The 27,438-nt window shown below is 44.0% G+C and overlaps 1 protein-coding gene across 2 annotated transcripts in view; it reads left to right on the top strand.

Annotated features, from left to right (window-relative positions):
- The window catches only part of RFX8 (RFX family member 8, lacking RFX DNA binding domain), a 76,676-nt gene that overhangs the window by 18,065 nt on the left and 31,173 nt on the right, over positions 1-27,438 (top strand). The window contains exons 2-3 of one of the 2 annotated variants that reach the window (XM_011956591.1): positions 3,564-3,625; positions 5,315-5,401. The exons of the other annotated variant lie outside the window; for it this stretch is intronic. Coding sequence (XP_011811981.1) covers positions 3,564-3,625; positions 5,315-5,401 — 149 coding nt within the window. The remainder of the gene's footprint in view (positions 1-3,563; positions 3,626-5,314; positions 5,402-27,438) is intronic. 2 annotated transcript variants of the gene reach the window in all.

Genomic DNA, 27,438 nt, shown 5'->3' with positions numbered 1-27,438 from the left:
TGGAAGCATTCTATTTAAAAAGCAGCACAAGACAGGGATGCCCTCTCTCACCACTCCTATTCAACACAGTGTTGGAAGTTCTGGCCAGGGCAATCAGGCAAGAGAAAGAAATAAAGGGTATTCAATTAGGAAAAGAGGAAGTCAAATTATATGTTTGCAGATGACATGATTGTATGTTTAGAAAACCCCATCTTCTCAGCCCAAAATCTCCTTAAGCTGATAAGCAACTTCAGCAAAGTCTCAGGATACAAAATCAATGTGCAAAAAGTACAAGCATTGTTACACACCAATAACAGACAAACAGAGAGCCAAATCATGAGTGAACTCCCATTCACAATTGCTACAAAGAGAATAAAATACCTAGGAATCCAACTTACAAGGGATGTGAAGGACCTCTTCAAGGAGAACTACAAACCACTGCTCAACGAAATGAAAGGGGACACAAACAAATGGAAGAATATTCCATGCTCATAGATAGGAAGGATCAGTATCATAAAAATGGCCATACTGCCCAAGGTAATTTATAGATTCAATGCCATCCCCACCAAGCTACCAGTGACTTTCTTCACAGAATTGGAAAAAACTAAAGTTCGTATGGAAACAAAAAGGAGCCTGCATAGCCAAGACAATCCTAAGCAAAAAGAACAAAGCTGGAGACATCATGCTACCTGACTTCAAATTATATTACGAGGCTACAGGAACCAAAACAGCATGGTACTTGTACCAGAACAGATATATAGACCAATGGAACAGAACAGAACCCTCAGAAATAACACCACACATCTACAACCATCTGATCTTTGACAAACCTGACAAAAACCAGCAATGGGGAAAGGGTTCCCTGTTTAATAAATGGTGCTGGGAAAACTGGCTAACCATATATAGAAAGCTGAAACTGGATCCCTTCCTTACACCTCATATAAAAATTAACTCAAGATGGATTAAACACTTACATGTAAGACCTAAAACGATTAAAAACCCTTGAAGAAAACCTAGGCAGTACCATTCAGGACATAGGCATGGGCAAAGACTTCATGACTAAAACACCAAAAGCAATGGCAACAAAAGCCAAAATAGACAAATGTGATCTAATTAAACTAAGGATCATCAGAGTGAAGAGGCAACCTACAGAATGGGAGAAAATTTTTACAATCTACCCATCTGACAAAGGGCTAATAGCCAGAAGCTACAAAGAACTTAAACAAATTTACAAGAAAAAATCAAACAATCCCATCAAAAAGTGAGCAAACGATGTGAACAGACACTTCTCAAAAGAAGACATTTATGCAGCCAACAGACACATGGAAAAATGTTCATCATCACTGATCATTAGAGAAATGCAAATCAAAACCACAATGAGGTACCATCTCACACCTGTTAGAATGGTGATCATTAAAAACTCAGGAAACAACAGATGCTGGAGAGGATGTGAAGAAATAGGAACATTTTTACACTGTTGGTGGGAGTGTAAATTAGTTCAACCATTGTGGAAGACAGTGTTGTGCTTCCTCAAGGATCTAGAACTCGAAATACCATTTGACCCAGAGATCCCATTACTGAGTATATACCCAAAGGATTGTAAATCCATCAATGATAGACTGGATCTAGAACTCGAAATACCATTTGACCCAGAGATCCCATTACTGAGTATATACCCAAAGGATTATAAATCCATCAATGATAGCCTGGATTAAGAAAATGTGGCACATATTCACCGTGGAATACTATGCAGCCATAAAAAAGGATGAGTTCTTGTTCTTTACAGGGACATGGATGACGCTGGAAACCATTCTCAGGAAACTATCACAAGGACAGAAAACCAAACGCTGCATCTTCTCACGCATAGGTGGGAATTGAACAATGAGAACACATGGACACAGGGAAGGGAGCATCACACACTGGGGCCTGTCGCGGGGTTGGGGGTTGTGGAGTGATAGCATTAGGAGAAATACCTAATGTAAATGACAAGTTGATGGGTGCAGCAAACCAACATGGCACACGTATACCCGTATAACAAACCTGCACGTTCTGCCCATGTACCCTAGAACTTAAAGTATTATAATAATAATAATAGTAAAAGCGAAAATGACTCTCACATTAGAAAAAGAGGAAAATGGTAAAATTATAGCATTCTCACAGATTGGACTATGATGCCACCCTGTGAGACCAATTATAACTATGGTTCATAATTCCCTGTTTCCAGAAAATGTTTAATGACAAGGGGAAACATCCATGGCATAATGTTGAGGGAAGAAAATAGAATGCAAAGCTGCCGACATGCTAATTGCGTGATACCAGGTTTTAAATTTGAAACAGAACACTTACACATATTGGGGCTTTGAAAAAAAGACTGGAAGAAATTACACTGATGATTTTTTGTTTTGTTTTGTTTTTGAGACCGAGTTTCACCCTTATCGCCTAGGCTAGAGTGTGATGCACTCTCGGCTCACTGCAACCTCTGCCTCCTGGGTTCACGCCCGGCTAATTTTTGTATTTTTAGTAGAGACAGGGTTTCACCATGTTGGCCAGGCTGATCTCAAACTCCTGACCCCAGGTGATCTGTCCACCGTGGCCTCCCAAAGTGCTGGGATTACAGCCACCACGCCTGGCCAACATCAACATTTAGATGGCATTTTCTCCAAGTGATATGTTTTCTTTTTTTCTCTTTTCCTCTTTTTTTTTTTTTTTAAGACAGAGTCTCACTCTGTCACCCAGGCTGGAGTGCAGTGGCATGATCTTGGCTCACTGCAACTTCCACCTCCTTGGTTCCAGTGATTCTCCTGCCTCAGCCTCCAGAGTAGCTAGGACTACAGGTGTGTGCCACCACACCCTGCTAAGTTTGTTTGTTTGTTTGTTTGTTTGTTTGTTTTGAGATGGAGTCTCGCTCTGTCACCAGGTTGGAGTGCAGTGGCGCGATCTTGGCTCACTGCGACCTCCACCTCCCAGGTTCAAGCAATTCCCCTGCCTCAGCCTCCCGAGCAGCTGGGACTACAGGCACACATCACCACGCCCAGCTAAGTTTTGTATTTTTAGTAGAAACGAGGTTTCACCATGTTGGCCAGGATGGTCTCGATCTCTTGACTTCGTGATCCACCTGCCTCAGCCTCCCAAAGTGCTGGAATTACAGGCATGAGCCACCATGCCCAGCCTTTGTATTTTTAGTAGAGACCAGGTTGGAGAAACAGGGTTTCACCATTTTGACCAGGCTGATCTTGAACTCCTGACCTCAAGTGACCTCAAGTCTGCCTCAGCCTCCCAAAGTGTTGGGATTACAGGCAGGAGCCACCCTGCCTGACCTCCAAGTGGTATGTTTTCTTTTTCACACTTGTCTTTTTTTTCCCCAAAAATTTCATTTCCATTTATTTTGTTTATTGTTACCTTATTACTTTATTGTTATACTTATTTTCTTTATTGTTACCTTATTACTTTATTGTTATACTTATTTTCTTTATTGTTTGTTTATTAGAAAGGAAATAGAAATATAATTTAAATATTGTAAGATAAAAAAATTGGAAGTTTCTAAGTTTTCAAGTTGCAACTTTAAATCTGGCTTATTCTTTTAGCTTATGAGATTGGTTTTTCCTGACCTTGGCACCCGGAGGCTGGGCACTAGAGGAAGTGCCAGGTAGGTTTAGAATTTTTGTTTTATTTCAAGTGTTAAAAACAAGGATTTGGGGAATCACAAAATGACAAAAAATGCAAAACAAAACAAACTGTAAGTAACAACTCTTACCAGACAGTGTCCACTGCCACAGTAATTCGCAGTGCCTGAAATCATTCAGTTGGTGCTAGAACCAAACACTGGCCTCTATTTTCTTCGGAATTTTGTTAAAATATGAAGGTTACAATATATTTTTACTGTTCTACAGTTATGTAAATTTCTCATTCTTGAAATATTTAATTAACACACATCAAATAATGGAACTGTTGCCTAGGCTGGAATGCAATGGTGCGATCATTGCTCACTGCAGCCTCAAGACCCTGGGCTCAAGCAGTCCTCCCACCTCAGCCTCCTGAGTAGCTAGGACTGCCGGTGTGTTCCACCAGGCCTGGCTAATTTTTACGTTTTTGGAGATGAGGTTTTGCTAAATTGCCCAGGTGGGTCTCAAACTCCTGGGCTCCAGTGATCCTCCCACTTCGGCCTCCCGAAGCACTGAGATTATAGGCATGAGCCACCATGTCCAGCCTTGGAACTGTTTTAACTACTCTTTGAACTAAAATTTCAGTGTTCACCCAATTAGCATATTTGAGTTATGTTCGGGAGGTGCGGTCCTGAAGCTATATTACCTTTCTTTTTTTTTTTTTTTTGAGACGGAGTTTCACCCTTGTCGCCTAGTCTGGAGTGCAATGGCATGATCATGGCTCACTGCAATCTCCGCCTCCCAGGTTCAAGCGATTCTCCTGCCTCAGCCTCCTGAGTAGCTGGGATTACAGGCACCTGTCACCACGTCCAGCTAATTTTTTGTATTTTTAGTAAAGACAGGGTTTTCCCATGTTGGCCAGGCTGGTCTCAAACTCCTGACCTCAGGTGATCCACCCACCTCAGACTCCCAAAGAGCTGAGGTTACAGGTGTGAGCCACCGCACCTGGCCCGAAGGTTGTATTTCTAACGTGAAAAGAAATTCCAGCATTATTGAGTGCCTTGTGTCATAATTGTCACTCAATTATTATTGCTATTTGTTGCTTGTTTTAAATTGTGAGGGGAAATCAGTGAGAAGACACTGAAGCCAAATTAGGAAAGGGGGCTGCCACTCACCAAGGAATTGAAGACAGTGGAAGTGTTTGCCAAACCTAATACTGGGCAATAATTAACTTGAAGACATTTTGTCTTAAGCCAGGACAAGCTGCCATAGTCCCCTGGGCTTAGCGGAGGAAAGTCTGGACTACAGAGAAGGCTCTTCTCTACTGGGTTTCTGACTACTTCAGTGGAAGGAACCTTGGTGTCATTTTCCCTTCACCTGAAAAAAATTAATGGTGGGGAGGGGGTAGGGGAGGCAGTGGTTGAGGGGGCAGGGCAGGGCACAGGAGACTTTCCCTATCACATCTCTCTTAAGATTAGCATGTCCTGCATCAGGCAGGCAGAGGAGAGCCTCCACAAGCCCATTTCAAGGCTGGTATGTGTGAAAGTGTATGAAGTTGCTTGTCTGCATAACAGAGCTTGGTCAGACTGAAGGATTAGCTTTTCCAGAGAAATGCAGCCAATGATAAAACCTGGAGAAGAACTCCAAGTCTTCATTAGCTCGCCTGTTTTCTGCTTTCCATAAAGCATGTCAGTAGTTACACATAAATTTAAAGACAGCCTTTATTTTCCCAGGTATCATTATGATGGGATCTGTATCAAGAAAAGCTCTTTCTTCTATGCCCAGCATTGCTACCTTATAGGTGAAAAAAGGTATCACAGGTTAGTAACTATCATTTTGGTACTTTGGTCTTGGGTCACAAACCTGGTTAATGTTAGAACCATTCAGGCCAAGTGTGGTGGCTCATGCCTATAATCCCAGGACTTTGGGAGGCTGGGGTGGAAGAATCGCATGAGTTCAGTAGTTCAAGACCAGCCTGGGCAACATGGGAAAACTCCATCTGTACTAAAAAATACAAAAGTTAGGCAGGCATGGTGCTGTGCCCTGACAGTCTCAGCTACTCGAGAGGCTGAGGTGGGAGGATCACCTGAGCCCAGCGAGGTCCAGGCTGCAGTGAGCCGTGATTGCGCCACTGCATTCCAGCCTGGGTGACAGACTGAGACCCTGTCTCAAAATAGTAATAATAATAATAATAAATTAATAAATAAAAGAACCATTTATATTATAGTTGTATCTAACTGACTTTTTGGTTGTTCTGTCTTTAAGTCCTTCTTAAGGAAACACACATATCACATCAACATTTAACCAATGCCCCTTTGTCAGCTTCTGGCAATGTCATTGGCCAGAGAAATCCATTTCTGGTTCACTTCCTTAGACATTTCTCATTTTGACTGTCAACCAGTTGCCAAAGTCATTTTTCACCGAGTCAATCCTTCTCAACCTTTCTGCAAAATTTGACACAATTGGGCACCTCTCTCGAAGCTTCCTTTAGCCCTCAGGACTGTGTCATCCAACTCCCCCACCCCCAAATCCTCAATCTCTTCCTCTTTCCCTTCTCCATTAAGCGCAGGCTTTCCCCGAGATCTCATCTTGATAATCACCATTACTCTTCCTACTGTTTGGCCCCAGACATCTCATCCTTTTTGTCTTTCACCTATGGCCTCCTGCGGGTGGATGACTCCCGAATCCTTCTCACTGTTCCTGACCTTGCCCACCTCCTAGATGTTCCTCCCTGACTCTCTACTGGACATTTCCATTTACATGAGCCACTGGTACCTCACACTCAACATATGGAAATCTAAATTTAGCCTCTTTCTCCAAATTATCTCTGCCCCTTGACTTTCTTAGTTCAGTCTCGATACCAACAGATAGAACCTATACAAAGTATAACCCAAAGCCACCCCGACCCCCGTGGATCACAAAGCGCTGTTAACTTTTCGCTTTAAGTTCTCCCAACTCACTCTTTTTGGTAACGAATATTTCCTTTAATATCTTATCATCTTACACTGAAATTATTTCCAGTGATCCCATATGGCCTCCCCCTCCTCAGCCTCTCCCTGCTCTAAACACAGCTACCAGATGAATCCTCCTAAAATTCTACATTTGCTTTGTCTCTTTCCTGCTCAGAAACACATGGGTGCTTGTTCTTACCTCCTGGATAAAGACCAGACTTAGGCTGGTGTTAGCCAAGTTCCTTCCGACTCCACTTTCCAACCGTGTTGCCTATTTCTCCCCAACATCAACCATAATTTAAACCACACTCACTTTTCCCTGAATGTATCAAATGCAGTCCACCTTTGCTCCCACCATCCAACCTTCCATAGTGCCATTTCTTCTTGTCTCTGTCTAATGGGACCTTCCTGAATCCCATCTGTACCTTCTGGACATACCTCAGAGACCACCTGCCCCGTAGGACCATCCCCGACAATGCCAGCTACAGGAAAGCTCTTTCTTCCACTTCTTCATGCTGATCACTGTCCATCCATACAACCAGCATTCCTGCTCTTTGAGCCTTCATTTGGCGTAAAAAGATAACCATATGTCCATAGTAGCCAAGGACAATATCAATTTCACTTGGAGCCCTGCATAATTATTAACTGTGCTCCTTTCACTTTCAAAGGTGTTCTAGTTTGCACAATAAATTAAAGTGAATTGTATGGTCACCCTTGGTATAAAGCATCCTACGTATGAGGTAGCTGCTGTGGTGGAGAGATGAGGAGCCTCCAGTATGGGTAAGACAGGGACCCTTTTCTCTGATAGCTGAGGAGGGAGGCTAAGACGTCCATCTACTTTGATCCTCAAGTATAACACGACGAGTGTCAGAAATGTACAAAAGGTACCATGAGAACTCACAGATGGGGAGCACACATTTTGGATAGGGGATCATGAGGGCCTACAAGGGTATTGGGCTTTGAGTGGAGCATTGAAGGACAGATTAGAATTTTGACAGGTGGTGTTGGAGAAGGAGGCAGGAGTGTAGAGGGCATCCAGGCTTAGGGGAGCAAAGATAAAGGTACATGAAGGCATGGGCTTCCTCCTGTACAGGCATGCATGGAGCTCTAGTAGGAGATGAATCTGGAGGGAAAGTTCAGGGGGCCTAGATTGCCAGGCTGGGCAGTGGGGGGTGTCCACAAGTCCTTTGGAGGCTTTCTTTGAGAAGTAGGGTGTAATATACACCAGGGCAGAAACCATGGAGCTTTGCTTGTTTCTGTCCTGCTGTGGTTTGAATGTTTGTGTCCTTTCAAAATTCACAAATTGAACGTGATCCCCAATGCAACAATATTAAGAAGTGGGTCCTTTGCAAGATGATTAGGCCATGAAGCCTCCACCTTCATAAATGGGATTAATAACCCTGTAAAAGAGGTTTCAGAGAGCTAGCTGGCCCTTCCATTTCTTCTGCCATGTGAGGACACAGTGGTCATATCCGTCATCCTTCTGCTTTCTGCCACATGAGGATGTAGCAACAAGGTACTGTCTTAGAAGCAGAGAACAAGAACTAGAGGTCGTTATGTTAAGCTAAATAAGCCAGACACAAAAAGACAAATACTGCATGTTCTCACTCATAGGAGATCGCTAAAATAAGTTTATCTTGTGGAGGCAAAGAGTAGAATGGTGGTTACCAGAGGCTGGAGAGATCAGGGAGGAATGAAAGGTGGGTTAATGATTAATGGATATCAACATGCAGTTAGATAGAATGAATAAGTTCTAGTATTTGATAGCTCAGAAGTGTGACTATAGTTAATGATATGTATTTCAAAATATCTAAAAGATTTAGAGTGTTCCCAACAAAGAAATAAGTGTTTAAGGTAATGGATATGCTAAACACCCTGATGCATGTATCACAATATCACATGTACCCCATAAATGTGTACAATTAGTATGTTAAAAAAGAAGAAGCAAAGAGCAAACTTTTACTAGACACCAAATTTGTCCGCACCATGATTTTGGACCTCCCAGCCTCCAGAACTGTGAGAAATACATTTCGTTTGTTTATAAAGTACCCAGTCTAAGGTATTTTGTTATAGCTGCAGAACAAGGACATATTCCCAGAGTGGGCACTGAAATAGCTATTGGAGAACTGAAAGTTCAGCATTGGGGTTTAAGAAGAATAGTTGGGAAAAGAGAGGGTGACGAGCCTGGAGATGGCCCCGGGGCCGCTGCTGTTACTCAGATTTGCACTGGAATCAGACAGGAGGCAGGCAGGGTCTTCAGGATCTGGCAGTTGGTTGAGTCAGTGTAGTAGAAGGGAGCAGAGATGATTCAGTCAAGCCTGTTGCACCTAAACCTCAGACTCAACCTCAAATAAAGTTACTGTGTTCTGTGCCAAACCAGCTCTTCCTCTTACATCTCTTATTCATCTCTTAGTCACAGGGATGGAAAAGTTACATTGGCAAAAATAGAGAAGCTAGGAAAAGGAGTAGCTATGATGAGAGATTTATTTTAGTGATGGTTAGAACGTCCCTGGTGCGAATGTGTTCTCTCACTTGCTGATCTGTAGGCTCCTGAAAGGCTGGATGTAGATCCTGCATTCCATTGTATGCCCCCCTACCCCCAACCCCCTGGCACCTAGCAGTCAGTTAACTGACAGACAGTTGGGAGAGCCCTGCACGCTCCAGGAAAACAAGTAACTAGGCAGGCCCTCAGCACTCAGAGGGGAGAGACCATTAGTGTTCCAGGGACTCTGTTTTCAATGTCACAGAGAGAGGGGCTAGGAGTGGCCTTTGTGGGGGAAGAAAAATAGGCTTTATCATCAGTGAGGAAGAGGAGGACTCCCAGAGGGCAAAGATAAAGGCAAGAGTAACATCGGCTGGTCATAAGATAAGCCCAGCAGCAGGAGCTTTTCATGTACTCTATGCTCAGCATATACTTAATAACCGATCAACTTGGCCAGGCGCAGTGGCTCACGCCTGTTAATCCCAGCACTTTGGGAGGCCGGGGCGAGTGGATCACGAGGTCAGGAGATCGAGACCAGCCTGGCCCACATGCTGAAGCCCCGTCTCTACTACAAATACAAAAATTAGCCGGGTGTAGTGGCGCATGCCTGTAGCCCCAGCTACTTGGGAGGCTGAGGTAGGAGAATTGCTTGAACCCGAGAGGTGGAGGCTGCAATGAGCCAAGATCGTGCCACTGCACTCCAGCCTGGGCAACAGAATGAGACGCCGTCTCAAAAAGAATAACAAAACCCAAAAACAAACAAAAATAATAGATCAACTTTAAAGTCGTGGCCAGCTAAGAGATTTTGTTTAAAGCATTAAGATTTAAGGATAACTTCACTACCAATGCCACATTCAGGACATACTAAAAGTGTGTTTTACAAAGCAGAAGTATAAGAAAGGTACACTGTTGTTAATGAGCTGTATGGATGAAAATGTCTATTTTATTATATAAGGATCCGTGTGACAAATTCCTCTTAAAAATTAGGTTTCAAAATAAATACGTTTATCTCTCTGGTTTTCAGGTGATGAAAACTCTATAACTCATCTGCCATTTACTTATTTGTTCATTCAACAAATATTTGTGTTCCTACAATAAGTCAGGTCTGTGCTAGCTACTGGTGATATAGCAGTGAACAAGAAAAACAAAGCCTCACCTTTTATTAAGCTTAGTTAGGAAAAAAGAATAAAAAAGAACAATAGGCCAGGCATAGTGGCTCTTACCTGTAATCCCAGCACTTTGGGAGGCCAACATGGGCAGATTGTTTGAGTTTAGGGGTTCGAGACCAGCCTGGGCAATATAGCAAGACCCCCAGCTCTTCAAAAAATATAAAATTAAATATTTTATATTTAATATATATGTCTATATAAATAGTAGCTGGGCGTGGTGGTGCACTTCTGGCCTCAGCTATTCAGGAGGCTGAGATGGGTGAGTAACCTGAGTCCGGGAGGTCAAGGCTGCAGTAAGCTATGATCATGCCACTGCACTTCAGCCTGGACTACAGAGCAAGACCCTATCTCAATAAAATAAATAAATAAAAGGACAATCGCGAGATGTGACCTGAATACAATACAATGGAGTCATGGCAAGGCCTCCCTAAGACAACACCATTTGAACAGAGTGCCAGTCAAGGAGCCACATGAAGATCTGGAACAAGTGTTCCAGGCAGAGGAAAGAGCTGTGCAAAAGGCCTGAGGCAGAGATGAGTTCAAGGAGCAAGAAAGTCTGAGGGTGGACTTCAGTGTGTGAGCAGGAGGGTGGGAGGAGAGGAACCTGAACACAGAGGTGAGGTAGAGGTTAGAGTCACTAGGGAGAGGCTTTTGTGGCAGTCCTGGAAGAAACAGCCCATTGAGATGAATGATTTAAATAATTTTAATTCTCCCAAGAGGCAGCAGAACACTATGCAGTAATACTACATGTGGATAAGAGCAGAGACTGGAACAGACTGCCTGTCTCTACCACTAGTAAGCTGTGTGGTCTGAGGCAGGTCACTCAGCCTCTCTGTGTCTCAGTTTCCTCATCCATTCATTAAGGATAACAGTGTCTACTTCATGGTACTGTTGTGAGATCCCATTAATTAATACAGGGAAAATGTTTGGTGCAGCATCTGACACACAGTAAACATTCAGTAGGGCTCCTGAGCATATTGATCTATGCTTTGATGTATTGATTTTATCATGACTGCATGATTTTTTCATGGTATTTATATATTATTTTTACTCTAGTCATTGTATTTTTCAGTTGTGTAATTTCCACTTGATTCTTTTGTATGACTTATATGACTTTCCTGAGGTTTTCAAGTTTTTTTCATTTGGAAGTTTCAAGAGAATTCATAATCATTTGTTCGAGCTTTTTTTTTTTTTTTTTTTTTTTTTTTTTGAGGCGGCGTCTCGCTCTATCGCCCGGACTGGAGTGCAGTGGCCGGATCTCAGCTCACTGCAAGCTCCGCCTCCCGGGTTTACGCCATTCTCCTGCCTCAGCCTCCCGAGTAGCTGGGACTACAGGCGCCCGCCACCTCGCCCGGCTAGTTTTTTGTATTTTTAGTAGAGATGGGGTTTCACCGTGTTAGCCAGGATGGTCTTCATCTCCTGACCCCGTGATCTGCCTGCCTCGGCCTCCCAAAGTGCTGGGATTACAGGCGTGAGCCACCGCGCCCGGCCTCTTGGAATATTTTTATAATGACTGCTTGAAAATCCTTGTCAGATAATTCAACATCTGATTCACCTCAGTCTTGGCATCAGTTGATTGTCTTTTCTCATTCAAACGGCGGTTTACCTAGTCTTTGGGATTATGGGTGAGTTTCCATTGTATCCTGGGAATTTTGGTTATGTTAGGAGACTCTTGATCCTATTTAAATCTTCTGTTTTAGACAGAAGGCAGTCGCCCTGTTTAGGTTTAGTGTGTAGGTTCTGGCCTACTTTCATGGACTGTGGGTCCAATGGCAGCTCAGTTTCCTGAGCCTTTGCATGCTATTCTTGTCTGCTTCGTTCTTCTGCCACTGCGGAGACTTCTCATTAATCCCTACTGGTGCCACCTGCAGGGGCTCGACCCACTTCCATGGACCACTTTCCGTGGAGTGGGGAGAGCCAGAGTGGCCGGGCCTGGGTCTCCTTATGCCCCTTGGTGTAAGGAGGGAGGCATCAGGCTCTGCCAGTCTTGTCATGTGGGTAGCATGACCTGCCATTTCAGTGCTCCACGCATGGAATGGGCATTGAATTGACCCATGGCTTCACTACTGTGCATGCAGGTGGACAATAGTGACCCCACATACTCATACCCAGAGCACTGGCAGGCAGGCTGATCCTGATCCTGATCCCGCCTGCCAGTGCTCTGGGTGTGGGTACATGGAGCATGGAGGTCAGTCTACCAGAACTCTGAAGCTGCTACTGTGGGCAAATGGGTCACCAGCCCATGCCCTGATTGTGGAAAGAGGGTTGCAGCCCCCTACTAGGCCTCCACTGGACTTCCCTTTCCTAGTCCTTTGGCCAGAGTGCAGGCTTTTCTTGAGATTTTATGCCTACGCCTATTGACATGTAACAGACTGTGTTGCACATTTCTCCAATGCTCAGTCCAGGGGTGTGTGTGGAAGACAAAAAGGAAACCCAGGGAACCCCACCACGTTGCCATTTCTCTACTCCTGTCGTCTCTACCAAGTCTACTTTCTTCTCTCCAGTTTTCAGAGCTCTTCTATTCTTGTCTGTAGAATCATTTCCAAGTATTTAGCTGTATTAGAGGCAGGAGCAAGGAAAAGTGAATCTACACCACCTTGTTGCCTGTACATGATTTGTAACACAAGCTACCACAGATACTTACTGAAAACAAACCATATACACGTTAGGAGCCAATATTACTAGTGAGTGGAATGTTTAATTATATGATTGTGCCTAATACTTCAAAATATGATCAATTAAAATACGATAGTGGAGACTTCCGGTTGAGACAAGATGCACCTATTTCTCCATGCCCCTCCACACTAAGCACAACGGTAAACCCTGGAAATAATGCAAGAGGCAACCAAAGGAATACTCTGAGAGGTGTTGATAAGAGAGTGAGCTGGTTTGGGGCCCCAGGACTGTACAATCAGCACCGTAGCAGAGCATCTTGCATCCCCCGCCCTGCACGCTGAAACCCAGACTCGATGTTTCCCAAGCCTGACATAGGCAGAGAAGGCAACCCAGGTAGATTCATTCTTCCTTCCTTGAGTTCCTCTAATAATATCAGGCAAAATAATTTTGGGGGTGGTTAATAAAGAAAATACTCTCCTTCCTTCCTGGGTCTGAGGCACCCCTTTTCCACCAAGAGATACTGCGGGTGTGAGTCAACCTGCCTAGAGAGACCCAGCTTCAACAAGCCTCTTGGTCCAGGAAGCCTCTTTGCTCTGCAGCCTGAAGCTCTTCCGCTCTTCCGCTCCCCAGAGGCAGCCAGGAGCATCAGTAGGAGGAGCACCTCCCTCATGGAGAAAAGTCCCAAGGTCTAGCTTGGGGAAACCCTTCTCCCTCCTCAGGTGTAGCCCCAGAGGCATCAGATAAACCAAGCAGGCTGAAACAACACCACAGAGGCTCTGAAAATTAAGCTTTTGGAAACAAAAAACAAAAACAAAACAAAAAACCTGGAAACAGGCAGAAAAATAACATATTACCTATAACTGATTTGAATGGCAACACATTTATCATTGAAACCACCAAGAAAGCCAGAAGGAAGTGGCACGAAAGGTTTCAAGGGCTGAGATAAGAACTGTCAACCACAATTTCTACATCCAGCAAATTTATTTTCAAGAATGAAAGGGAAATAAAAATATTCCCAGGCAAAGGAAAACCAAAAGAATTTGCCACTAGCTGACTCACCCTTGGAGATCAACTAAAGAAAGTTTTTCAAAGAGAAAGGAAATGATAATAGAATGTTGGAGTATCAGAAAAAAACAATGGGAAGAGCAGAAATATGGGAGACATACAGTACGCTGTCCTTTGTCACAAGTTCTGTGAATCATATTTGATGAGAGAAAAATTATGCCTCCATCTGGTACTTGAGACAATGATACTTAAAAGTGGGGAAGGTCAAGAGGCCTAAATGGAAACAAGATGTCCACACTTCACTCAAAGTGGTGAAACATCGGCAACAACAGACTGTGCCAAGTCACACGTGTCTATTGTAATACTCATGTGACCCCATGAGAACTATACCAACAGATGTACTCAAAACCATGACAATTAAATCAAGATAGAGTCCTCAACGCTGTTTAAAGGAATCCTCAGAAAGGCAAGAAAAGAGAAATCGAAGAATAAGAACCAAAGGAAACAAATAGAAAACAAGTAATAAAATGGCAGACTTAGGTGCTAACATACCAAGAATTACCTTAACTGTAAATTATCTTATATAATCAGTCAAAAGACAAGACAGAGTGAAGTTAAAAACAAAAATGACTCAAGTATATACTGTTGCCAAGAAACTCACTTCAAATTCAACAACATAGGCAGGTTGAAAGTAAATGGATGGAAAAGATGTAACATGCAAACATTAATCCACAGATAGCAGGAGTGGCTGTGTTCATATCTAATAAAGCAGACTTCAGAGCAAAGAGAATTACTAGGGACAAAAAGGGACTGACCTAGTCTATTTTCTGTTGCTTATAACAGAATACCTGAAACTAGGTAATTTATAAGGAAAATGAGTTTATTTCTTACAGTTATGAAGGCTGAGAAGTCTTAAGTTCAAGGGGCCACATCCGGTGAGGGCCTTCTTGCTGACAGGGACCCTCTGCAGAGTCCCGAGTTGGCCCAGGACATCACATGGCAAGGGGGCTGAGTGTGCTGGCTCAGGTCTCTTCCTCTTTTACAAAGCCACCAGTCTCACTCCCGTGATAACCCATTAATCCATGAATTCATGAATTCTTAAGGGCAGGGGCCTCATGACCAAATCACCTACCTCTTAAAGGCCTCACCTCTCAATACTGCCACATTGAGGATTAAATTTCAACATAAGGGCCAGGCGCGGTGGCTCACACCTGTAATCCCAGTACTTTGGGAGGCTGAGGTGGGCAGATCACGAGGTCAGGAGATCGAGACCATCATGTTTAACACGGTGAAACCCCGTCTCTACTAAAAATACAAAAACAAAATTAGCCGGGTGTGGTGGTGGGCGCCCGTAGTCCCAGCTACTCGGGAGGCTGAGGCAGAGAATGGTGTGAATCTGGGAGGCGGAACTTGCAGTGAGCCGAGATCATGCCACTGCACTCCAGCCTGGGCGACAGAGTGAGACTGTCTAAAAAAAAAAAAAAAAAAAAAAAAAAAAAAAATTTAACGCGTTTCAGAGGGACAAATATTCAAACCATAACGGGGACCTTATATAATGATAAAAGGATCAAGCCACCAGGAAGACATAACCGTCCTAAATGTGTGCACACTAAACAATCAAACTGCCCTTTCTTTTTCTCGAGTAATGCTGTAGCCATACTTCAGTGAATTCAGGTTATTCTAGCAAATGTCACCACTGTGCTAGGGATTTCCAAGACCACCGCCACTTGCAGAGATCCAGTAGAAGGACTCACAGCATATAATTGTCCACATGGCTAAGATTTATGACAGTGACACTGGGAAGATACCCAGGGTCATGATGGAAAAAGAGGCAAGAGTCTGGTGGAATCCTTGTGAGGCTTCCTGTGTGCTATTCCCTCCCCCATGAGGGATCATACAAAGTGCACTCCTCCCCCAGCAATGAAATGCAGCAGCATATGTTTGAGGTTTCTGCCCAGGGAAGCCCATTAGAGACTCGGCACCCAAAGCTTTTATTGAAAGCTGGTCACATAAGCACCCTCTGTCTAGCACATGCCAACATTATAGACGCCTAAAAGGAAAGCAGGTGTTCGGCATAAACCGTATTGTTTGTACAGTCTAGGCACAGGGAGCCACTCTTATCAGTTAACGGCTGACTGGGAACACTGCAAGAGCCAAGTTCCCAGACCCTAGCCGAGGGCCAAACTTGGCAGCAGAGCTTTCTACGGAGAGCAGTCTCAGGCCTGCTGTGCTCTCTCTCCTGCACAGCTGCATAACCCTGTGGATATGCTTTAAAAACTTTGACTCGGGCTCTTTAAGTGGGTGAATTGTATGGTAGATGAATTATCTCTCAATGAGTTTCTTTTTTAATCCCAGCAAGGTTTTCTTGTAGACATGGACAAGTTTCTTCCAAAAAGTTATGTGGAAAAGCAAATTGCTCAAGCGAACTTGACAAAAAGGAATAAAATGGGAGGAGAACGTTCTCCCTTATATTAAGGCTCACTGTAGAGCCCCAGCAATCAGGATGGTGTGGTATTGGTGGCAGCATGGACACACAGATCACTGCAACCGAGTGGAGGATACAGAAATAGATCCGCTTGGCTGCACGCAGTGGCTCACACCTGTAATCCTAGCATTTTGGGAAGCCGACAGGAGAATCGCTTGAACCTGGGAGGTGGAGGTTGCAGTAAGCCGAGATTGTGCCATTGCACTCCAGCCTGGGTGACGAAAGTGAAACTCCATCTCAAAAAAAAAAAACTACTCAAATATGCTGCACTGATTTTTGATAAAGGTACAAAATTAATTCGATGAAAGGTGCTGCTTTTCAATAAATGGTGCTGGAACAATTAGAAAACCACAGGCAAAAAAAAAAAAAAAAATGAGCCTCAATCTAATCTTCACAATGTGTATGAAAATTAACTCTAAATGGATCATAGACTTAAATTTAAAACATAATATTAAACTTTAAAAACGTTGAATGAAATCATTGGGACTTGCACACAAAAAGTTCTCAGACCAGCCAGAAGTATGATCCATAAGAAGAAAATGTAAAATTGGACCACGTCAAAATCAAAACTTTTACTCTCAGAAAGCTCATGTGAAGAGGAGGGAAAGACAAGCTACAAATAGGAAGAAAACATTTGCAAACCACCATAACTGACCAAGGACTAGTATCTACCATATAGAAAGAAGGCTCAAAACTCAACAGTAAAAGAAACAATCCAATTAGAAAATGGACAAAAGACATAAACATACGATATAGCAATTGTAAATAAGCACATGAAGGGACACTCAGTCCATTAGTCACTATGGAAATACAAATTAAAACCACAGTGAGGCCAGGCATGGTGGCTCACACCTTAATCCCAGCACTTTGGGAGACTGAGGCAGGCGGATAACCTGAGGTCAGGAGTTCAAGACCAGCCTGACCAACATGGTGAAACCCCGTCTCTACTAAAATTACAAAAAATTAGCCAGGCATGGTGGTGGGCACCTATAACCCCAGCTGCTTGGGAGGCTGAGCCAGGAGAATCGCTTGAACCCGGGAGGCGGAGGTTGCAGTGAGCCAAGATTGTGCCATTGCAACAAGAGCGAAACTCCTTCTCAAAAAGAAAAATAAATAAAACATAAAACCACAATGAGATATCACTACGCACCTACCAGATTGACTTAAATAAAATAAAGTGATAGCACCGAATGCCAGCAAGGATGTAGAGAAGCTAGGTCACTTACACAATGGGAAGGTAAAATGTTCTAGCCACTCTGAAATACAGTTTAGCTGTTTCTTATTAAACCCAACATACAGTTTACCATCCAAACCAGCAACTGCGCCTTGGGCATTTATTCTAAAGGCGTGAGAACTTATATCCATGCAGAAACTTGCATGCAAACATTCATAGCAAGTTCATGTGTAATAGCCCAAAACTGGAATCAGCCTAGATGTCAATAGGTGACTGTAAATAAACTATGATCTATCCATACTGGGGAACACTACTCAACAATAAAGAGGAATAAACTATTATTTGGAAGCAACCTAAGTGTCCATCAACTGATGAATGGATAAAGAAAATGTGGTACATATACAGTGGAGTACTATTCAGCTATAAAATAGAATGAGATCCTGTCATTTGGAACAACATAAGAATGAATAAGATCTAATATTCACTAGCACAACAGGTGATGATAGTCAATAATGATTTAATTGTATATTTAAAAAATAAAAGTGCAATGGTATTGTTTGTAACATAAAGGATAAATGCTTGAAGTGATGGATACCCCATTTCTTCTGATGTGATTATTACACATTGCCCATATCAAAATATCTCATGAACCCCTTAAACATACACACCTACTGTGTACCCACAAATATTAAAAATTTTAAAAAAGAGGAACAAACAACTTGAATAAATCTCCAGGGAATTTTGCTGAGTGAAAAAACTCCAATCCTAAAAGGTTATATAGCATATGAACCCATTTGTAAAATATTCTGAAATGACAACAGTTTTGAAATGGAGGACAGGTTAGTGGTTGCCAGAGGTTAGGGATGTAGGGGTGGGAGAAACGAGATGAATGTGGTTGTGGTGGTGGATACATGAAGCAGCACAGGTGATACAATTGTATAGAAATAAATATACACACAAATCAGTTTAAGTAAAACTTGGGAAATTTAAGATCAGTGGAGTGTATCAACGGCAGTACTGGGTTGTGATATCACACCACAGTTTTTGCAAAATGTAACCTCTGGGGGAAACTAAGCAGAGGGTAAAAGAGATCTCTCTGAATTTTTCCTTTTCCTTTTCCCTTTCCTTTCCTTTCCTTCCCCTTTCCCTCCCCTCCCCTTTCCCTCTCCTTTCCCTCCCGTTACCCTCCCCTTCCCCTCCCCTCCCCTCCCCTCCCCTCCTTTTTTTTTCTCTTCTCTTCTTTTCTCTTCCTTTCTCTTGTTTTCCTTTTTTTTTCTTCTTTTTTTTTTTTTTTGAAACATCTGTCACCCAGGCTGGAGTGTGGTGACGTGGCATGATCACGGCTCACTGCAGCCTTGACTGCCTAGGCTCAAGCGATCCTCCTGCTTCAGCCTCCTGGGTAGCTGAGATCACAGGCATGCATCATCATACCTGGCGATTTTTTATTTTGTTTATTTTGTAGAGACAGGATCTTGGTGTGTTGTCCACACTGGTCTTGAACTCCTGGCCTCAAAGGATCCTCCTGCCTTAGTCTCCCAAGTAGCTGGCAACAGTTGGGAGCCACTGTACTTGGCTAATTTTTTTTATTTTTTATTTTTGTAAGAGATGGGTCTTACCATGTTGCCCAGGCTGGGCAACTCCTGGGCTTAAGTGATGCTCCTGTCTCAGCCTCCCAAAGTCCTGACATTACAGGTGTAAGCCACTGCACCCAGCCTGAATTATTTCTTACAAGTGCATGTAAATCTACAATTATCTTTATAAGAATTTCAATTTAAAATAAATCAAGCAGAGGCCGAGCGCGGTGGCTCAAGCCTGTAATCCCAGCACTTCGGGAGGCCGAGATGGGTGGATCACGAGGTCAGGAGATCGAGACCATCCTGGCTAACACCGTGAAACCCCGTCTCTACTAAAAAATACAAAAAGCTAGCCGGGCGAGGTGGCGGGCGCCTGTAGTCCCAGCTACTCGGGAGGCTGAGGCAGGAGAATGGTGTAAACCCGGGAGGCGGAGCTTGCAGTGAGCTGAGATCTGGCCACTGCACTCCAGCCTGGGCGATAGAGCGAGACTCCGTCTCAAAAAAAAAATAAAATAAAATAAAATAAATCAAGCAGAATCCTATAATTCAGGAAAAGACATCATGGCAAGCCCCGTGAAGTATCCTCACAGCCCTCCCCTGCCCATGTCTTGGGGGGTTCGAGGTCTCAGGGTTTCTTCCGCTGACACCCACCCTCTCTTCTCACAGTTGGAGAGCACTCTCCTGGCATTTTCACCCGTGCACACAGTTGCTTCTCCTCTGGACACACAGGCATCGGTGTCTTTAACAGAACTGGAGCGGGGCTCCTTAGCAGAGGGAGGCCAGCAGCCAACAGAAGACCAGAGCGCTGCCCACCCGGAGGTGGTCAGTCCCCACGGTGTGCAGCTGTGTGTGTTCAGAGTGTGTTTTCACACACAGCTTTTAAGAGTGCGATCTCTATTGTGTTTAAAATCCAGAAGTGAGTCCTCCAGCAAACCTACGATGAGTGTGTGGGTCTTTCCCCAGTGCTTTATGCCTGGGTGAAACAGCCACTTCTCTATGTGTGCAGCAATTGAGGACTGATTTGCAAAAACTCCTACTAATATTTGCCTAAGGGAGGAACTGGAATTTCATTTTGGTTGGGGGTGGGGGTGGTTAAAAAGAGCATGCCTTGCTAGGATCCTCTTAGAGTAGAACATGCAAGCTCTCCCGGATCAGTTCTCAGAGTCGCTGAGCTGTGCGCAGGCTGTTCAAGGGCATCTCATTTGTCTTTATCTCTTCTTTCTGGACCTTGTGTTGAGGAAAGACATGAAAACACCAATAAGAGCATTGTCGTAGAGAGATTTGGCCATGAACCAGGATTGTAGCAAAGTGGTGACTTCTCTCACTACCACCAAGTACTCCAAAGAAGCATCGAATCGAATGAAAATAGATGTAGTATCAGGATGAGCTCCTATCTCCTTCCTGTTGCCCCCATATTGCCCTGTAAGCCCCGTAAGTTCAGAAATTCTGATTCCCAGGTCCCTGAACCTGCACATCCCGCTCCTCCCTCCACACCCCTGTGCTGGGGAGGGGAGAAGAGGGTGCCCACAGATGCAGCAGGGGTGCTGTGACAGAGCCGGGAACCAGGGCGCTGGTGATCCACTGACCTGGACACCTGGAGAGGTGGCTGAGCAGCAGGTGGGGGGCGTGTGTCTTCACTTGGGGGGGATGGGCGTTGTCGTGAATCATGCTGAAAAATGCAGAGGTAGTGTCCGTCCTTACCAAGGAGAGATCAAGATTTGATTTTTAAAACAAATGAACAGCCTGAGGCTATTTTTTTAAATGAAAGTGACCATAAATGTGCAATGTGTGCCATATGAACAGGACCACCTCATCAAGTCCAGCACATTCCCCCTCCCTTCTTCCTCCCTAGTCAGGGCAGGATGGCCTCCCCAGATTCCAATCCCGTTTAGTTGGCAACCAGATTGAGGCTTGGACCTTGTTATAATTGCTGACCTAGAAATTCATGGAAAAATCCAGGCCAAAGTATGAAATACTTTATTATTGTCTAGGGGAACAGGGAAGTGGAGATTGTGTGTGTGTGTATGTGTGTATGCACATGTGTGTGTGTACGTGTGTGTATGTGCGTGCATTATATCACATCTGGAGAAACAGCTCTTTGTAATTAACCTTTATTCTCTACCTCTTAGGCAAAATCCCTGGGTTTTGTTTGAAGGATAAATTTGTTGTCATTTTCCAAACATGAATCCCCATTTTATGTCATGTGAAGTCTGCAGTCAGCCATTGGGAGTCTCAGGTTTCCCTTGGGGATATGTGGAAACTAAGCCTCAGCCTCATCCCTCCGAAACACACACACACTTCTCTCTCACCACGTCAGCTTTTTCAACTCAGCTTATTAAAGGCCTTTAAAAAGCTTCTAAAACTGCCTTCAACTTTGTTCTTTGTTCTTCCCACGCCTTTGTTCTTTTGCCAGCCATGAGCTCAGGGGGCTGCCTGGCGGGCCTGAGCCTGGGGAATGCAGGGCTGCGGGTCCACAGCTGGCTGTGCCTGCGATGGAGCAGAAGAGGGAGAGGTTCGTCTTCCAGGCTGCACCGCGCTGGGGGCGAGCGGGTTCACAGGGAGCCAGCAGCGGTGGGCACCACAGCCTGGTGATGTCAGACACCAGTGGTTCTTTCAGAGGGGTCTCTCCAGCCCCAAGCAGGAGACTGTTTTCCTCCTGTGTGTGCAGCCAAGGCCCTTGGAGGGGCTGAGAGTGGGGGCTGTGTCTTCCTGGGGCCAGGGCCCCCCACAAGGCCTTCAGTGAGCCCCAGAGGGCCTCCCTCTCAGGTACTAATACGGTGTCCAAGTTGCAACCAGCTTTTTGGCCTTGTCCACCCTATGGTTTTCAAGGCTGGTTAGAACTTGCTAATGTTAAAAAATATGTATTACCTGGTTGTTGTCTGGCAGTTTAAAATACATGTGTGGAGAATAACAGCCTAGACTGCACCCTTCCTTGCTTGGAAAAGGTTTGAAAAGGAGGTACCGCTCTGAATACCTCTCACATCAGGAACTGTATCATTTGTTCACAGCATCGCTCACTTGCCCATGTCCAACAGACAGACGCCCGTGCAATGCAATGTGTTACTTGCTGTCTGCCAGTGAAGCTTGACCCCCCCAGTGGCTGAGTTTTGCCTCAAGAAGGTGAACGTGGATGTCTTACGCTTCCCACCCTTCCACAGGTCTCCCCCTCGGTCATCATTTTGCAATGAAGCTGTTCGTAAAATCGAATCGGTCAGGATACAGTTAAGTAATGTAACAGTAATGGCCCCAATGCAGCAAATGACTAAACCACAACACACAGAGGAACAGATTTTAAAGCAAGATTGTTCTTGTTAATTTGCAGTGTCAACAAATTGATACCCTACTTTTTGCTTGTGTACTTTTTTTTTTTTTGTCACACGTGATTCTATCTTAAAAGACAGAATTGTGGAATAGGTAATATTCTACTTGGAAGTCAGAGCTAGGTCTCCAGCTCTGTGAATTCTGTTTGTCCTTCATCTGCAAATTGGGGATAATTCTTATCTACCTTCCTAATAGGTGTTCATGAGAACTAAGGTAAAACAAGTAAAACATTTAGGATGAGTAAGTGCTGAGTGTATTTTAATAATTAATGTTATTAGTATAATCAAAATTATATTAGTTTTTCAAAATCGTAATGACATGTCTCAATGTGAATATACATATTTACTATTTTAACATATATAAAAATATTCATCAAGTCAAAGAGATCTTCTCTTAATCAAAACCAAAATAATTACTTCATGTGCTTTGAGGAAGAATTAACGATGAGAGCCTTTGCTCTGAAATCTGACACGGAACAAGTATGGTACATGAATTAGGTTTTGTTACATTTTTATTCTCTTACCTTTGTAATTGCTTCAAGTTGTTTCACCACTGGTTAGAGTGATTTGCGAGGGCAAGTTATGATGCCAAAATGATGTCAATGAAAGTCTGGACTAATGACAAATGATGTCAAAACCTGAGAATGTGAGTGCAAATTGTAGTTAGACTAAAAAAAGTTAATGTCAAAAAGCATATTAGATAGCTAGCACTACATTTGAAAGACTTTATGGGAAAAATTAAACAAGATGAGTTATGTGCCATATAATAAGTGTCTCAGTCCTCTCTATGCCTGACTTTTTTAGACAAATTGATCATAAAAATTAAAGTAAAATGCGGTTGTCAGTCTGTGTCTTCACTGTACTGAGTGAAGTGGACAATTTGCCAGTGCCCAGAAGAAACCAGGCCCTTCTCCATTGTCCCTGCGTGAAGCCCAGACGGAAACTTCAGACCATTGTGTAAGACCTGGGGGACCTCTGAGTCCCTGTGTTGCAGTGAGAGCTGGAAAAGGTCTTGGTGGGGGGCGGTCACCAAATCCCAATCCCTCCCTTTACAGCATGCAAAATTGAGGCCCTGGCGCTTCATGTGACTTGCTTAAAGCAATATAGCCAGCTAGCTGCAGAGCTGAACAAGGAGGCCTGTTCCATTGTGCTGCGGGAATTCTCAGCCCTCCTCCCTCCCTGGTCTTCCCCATCTGGGCTCTTCTCCCTCCATACCCAGCTGACACCCGCCCTTCCCTCCAGTGGTTATTAAATCCTAACATTCTAGGCAGGGGTTGGCTTGGGCCCTGAGGAGCAGTCACTAAGGGGGGCAGCTACCGAGGAATGCAAATGACCCAAGCACTCGCCTGGGAGTCACTCCTGTGTCACAATCTGCCTTGTGCCCTGTTGTTTTCCTCTGACTCGATGATTTGGCACTGGTAGAACATCACAGGCCTCAGCAGGTGGAGAAGATGCCTTTTGGACTGGAAGCCCTTCCTTCACAGAGAGGCCAGCCCTAGATGATGTGTGTGGTTTCCTTGGTGCTGTATTTTAGCAATGACTATGCTTTTGATCACAGCCTGATAAATGTCCCAAAGGCCTGACTCAGAGCCCCACTCTGGAAATGACGCAGGAGGCGGTGAGCCCAAAGACACAAAGCTGTCCCGGTGGGCACTCAGGGCTTCTGTCTGAAACGGCCACCTCCAGGCCTGCTCTGGCCTCACACTCCCTGCACCTCCTCTTGGGTGGTGGCCACATATGGAGAACTGCACCCTGTTGGAGCGCTGGTCTACCACAGCGTCCCTTTCTAGCCTAGCGCAGCCGTGCCTGCCAGATGAAAGCCCAGCAATGCCTGCAGTGTTCCCTCCTCTGAATCTGCCAGATCCTCAGGGTGCTGGTGACTTGAACTTGGACCCTCCTGAATCCCCACCTTGCTGGTCTCAGCAACTCTCTGCTCACCTGCCTCGTAGCCCAACTATGTTATTGCCTCCGAATCCCCCGTCACTTGAATATTTTTGTGGTTCTTTGTTTGCAGAGGCCTCAGAAACTAGGTGATTTTAGAAAATAAATATCTCATTAAACCTACATGTTGACCCGTCTTGTGAGCCAGTCTCTTAAATTAGGGCATTCCAGAGGTGGAAAGAGACGGCCTTGCCATTCGTTTGAACAGACGAACGTCTTGGTCCGGTCAGGTAGAGATGAGGACTTTTTCATAGATGACCCCATCTCTCCACAAGGTTGAAATATTTTCTTTTTCTCACCGTTAGGTTAATGCATAAAGTCTCCCAATTAAATGCTAAAAAGTAACATACCTCTCCCAGTGAGGATTCCTGCTATACACGGGCCCCTGCATGGCAGGCAGGTCCCTTCAGGCTTCCCTATAAAGATGAGGAGGAGGATGCCTCCTTCCTTTCGATTGCTGTTGAGTTAAGCCCATATTCTGCATTGAACGGAGGCAGAAACTTGGGAGTATCATTTAGGAACTCAAAATAATTGAGAACATTCTCAGTCATAATGAGCATCACTCATTAGTCCAAAGCTCCCAGAGTTGGAGTGGAGGGAGAGGGTTGAGTGATGAAAAGTTGAGAGTTTTCTGCGTCATTCCTTTAAGTCTGAAACCAGGCATTCTAGCTTTGAAATACCTGTTTCTGAGTATCTATAGGAATGCCCTATGAGGATCAGCGTCACTGTTCAAAATTGTTTAATATGGTGATGTGATGAACACCAACCAGCTCAGGCTAAGTGATCACATATGCAGGTCTCCTGAGCTCATCAAGCTGCCAGTTGACAGAGATGTGCACTGTTGGACTAGCAAGAGAATTGGATGGTCCCCTGATGTATGTTTTCTTAGCACCCAACACTTCAGCTGTCATAACCCTCACTCAACATCTTTGTGATTATTTGTGTAACATTTTTCCTCCCCCATAGGCTATAATCTGTGTGAAAACAGACCTTGTCTCCCTGGATCACAGCTATATCCACCAAGGCCTGGCACAATACCTGGCATTCCGTAGGCACTGATGAATGAATGAGAAATGGATTGATGATGGATGGATGGATGGATGGATGGATGGATGGATGGATGGATGGATGGATGAATGGATGGAGCTCGGTGTGTTCATTTTGTGGTCTTAATTCATTTTCCAAAGAAAACGTATTAGGAGTAGCATGCTGACACAATGTGGAATTGGGGAGAAATTGCCTTTCCTCCAATTTAGTTGAAGAAAGTCTCACAAGTAACTTTTAGACATTTCTAAAGAGTGATGACCATATTTTCCTGATTAACTTTCTTTTCTATGAGCGCTTTATTTAGTGAAATTTCACTTCTGATATTTTCTTCTGTCTTCTTTCATTCTAGTCTGTATTCGAAGTTTAATTTATTATTTGTTGTTTTAGTTGCTATAATGTCCCAGTATCTGTGGCAATGGGCTGTTTATACATTTTACCTGAAGAAACTGCATAATTGTCACACCTACCCAAGATGTCATTGAGATGTATATGATGCATTGTTTTGGGCTGTCATAACAAAATCCCACCGACTGGGTGGTTTAAGCAACAGAAATTTGTTTTCTCGCAGTTCTGGAGGCTGGAAGTCCAAGATCAAGGTACCCCAAAGTTAGGTTTCTGGTGAGGGCTCTCTTCCTGGCTTGCAGTCAGCCACCTTCGTGCTGTGTCTTCACATGTTGTTTTTTTGTTGTTGTTCACATGGAGAGAGAGAGAAAGAGCAAGTTCTCTGGTGTCTTCTTATAAGGACACTAGGCCTGGGTTGGATTAAGGCCCTATTATTAGGACCTCATGTAACCTTAATTATCTCCTTAATAATCTTATTTACAAATACAGTCCCATTGAGAGCTAGGGCTTCAACACAGGAATTTGTGGAGAAGGCAACTCAGTCCATAATACGTGACAAATGGAGTTCCTAAGACATTCCAAATTCTTTGCCTTTGGCTGCTCTGGCGTTGCCCATGACCCTGTGTGCATGTGCAGGGCTTATCCATATGCCCTTTCAGGTTGGACAGATGCTGTGTCCTGCAGCCACTGGAAAGTCCAAGGTAAAATTTCTATTTTGGTAACAAGTGTTATTAAAAGATGAAGAGTGCCTTTCTAGTGGGTTTGTGTCCAGACCCTGAATCTGTGTGCCCTGTTTGGAAATAGAACATTATGTGGAAACATTTATCAGATGGGTATCAAGCATTCTGCCCAGTTTTCTATGACTTGGTTTGGAGAATGGACTGACCCAAACCTTCAGAAGAGAGCCCCCAGGGGCTTTCAAGAGGCTGGGGAGGACGTATAACCATCCTATGTGGAAAGAAAGCCATTTTCCTCTACCTCCCCTCTGACTTCCACCTCCTCCCAGGTTCTCCTCACCTGTACAACCGTTGCCTAGCTTCCAGAAGCACAGCAAGAGGCTGCTGGCTTCCTCTTCACTTTTTTATGTTCAGGTAGAGGTGAAACCATCAAGCAGGAGGATGTGTGTTGACTTGGAGTAGACAGTCCCACCAAAGTCATGTCTGCCCTTGGCTCGGCCACAAATCTGAGACTGAGTGGCGGGCAAGTGGGAGGAGACACCACCACCTCTGGCATCTTGAGAATGGACATTCCCTGGTGCAAGGGAACTGGGCTCACAGTTTCTCAAATGCCCATGATTACAGAAAAAATGCACCATACTGCATAGATAGGACTGAGTCTTTTCTCCAGTATGTATAAACTTCTCCATTATCATATATGAATCCAAGAGGCATGGTGAAATGAAATTTACATCTCTATTATTAATTACCAGTTTCTTTGTTCTGTAAAAGTGTTCTACATCCATCAACTCAGAGGATATTATGATTTCCGTATCGATCATTTAAAATGCACCAAAATCAAAAAGTAATAAGATTTCATGTTCATGATGGTTTTTCTTTTCCCACAGGAGTGAATTCTACCCATGACGATATCATATTTTTGCTTCTGAAAGGAATAAACCTTTAAAAAGAAATGAGTGGTTGTCCCAGTTACAGAAATGGATTTTTTAAAGCCCCAAGCTTGCGATCATTACCATTTGTGGATAGAAACATGGTTGAGGGGTTTTCAATAAAAGTTATACCCCTAAACAGATA

The sequence above is a fragment of the Colobus angolensis genome, unplaced genomic scaffold, assembly GCF_000951035.1.
Source record: "Colobus angolensis palliatus isolate OR3802 unplaced genomic scaffold, Cang.pa_1.0 Scaffold42, whole genome shotgun sequence".
NCBI classification, from domain to species: domain Eukaryota; kingdom Metazoa; phylum Chordata; class Mammalia; order Primates; family Cercopithecidae; genus Colobus; species Colobus angolensis.
Note: the sequence above shows the minus strand (reverse complement) of the source record. Positions and strands in the feature narration are given on the sequence as shown.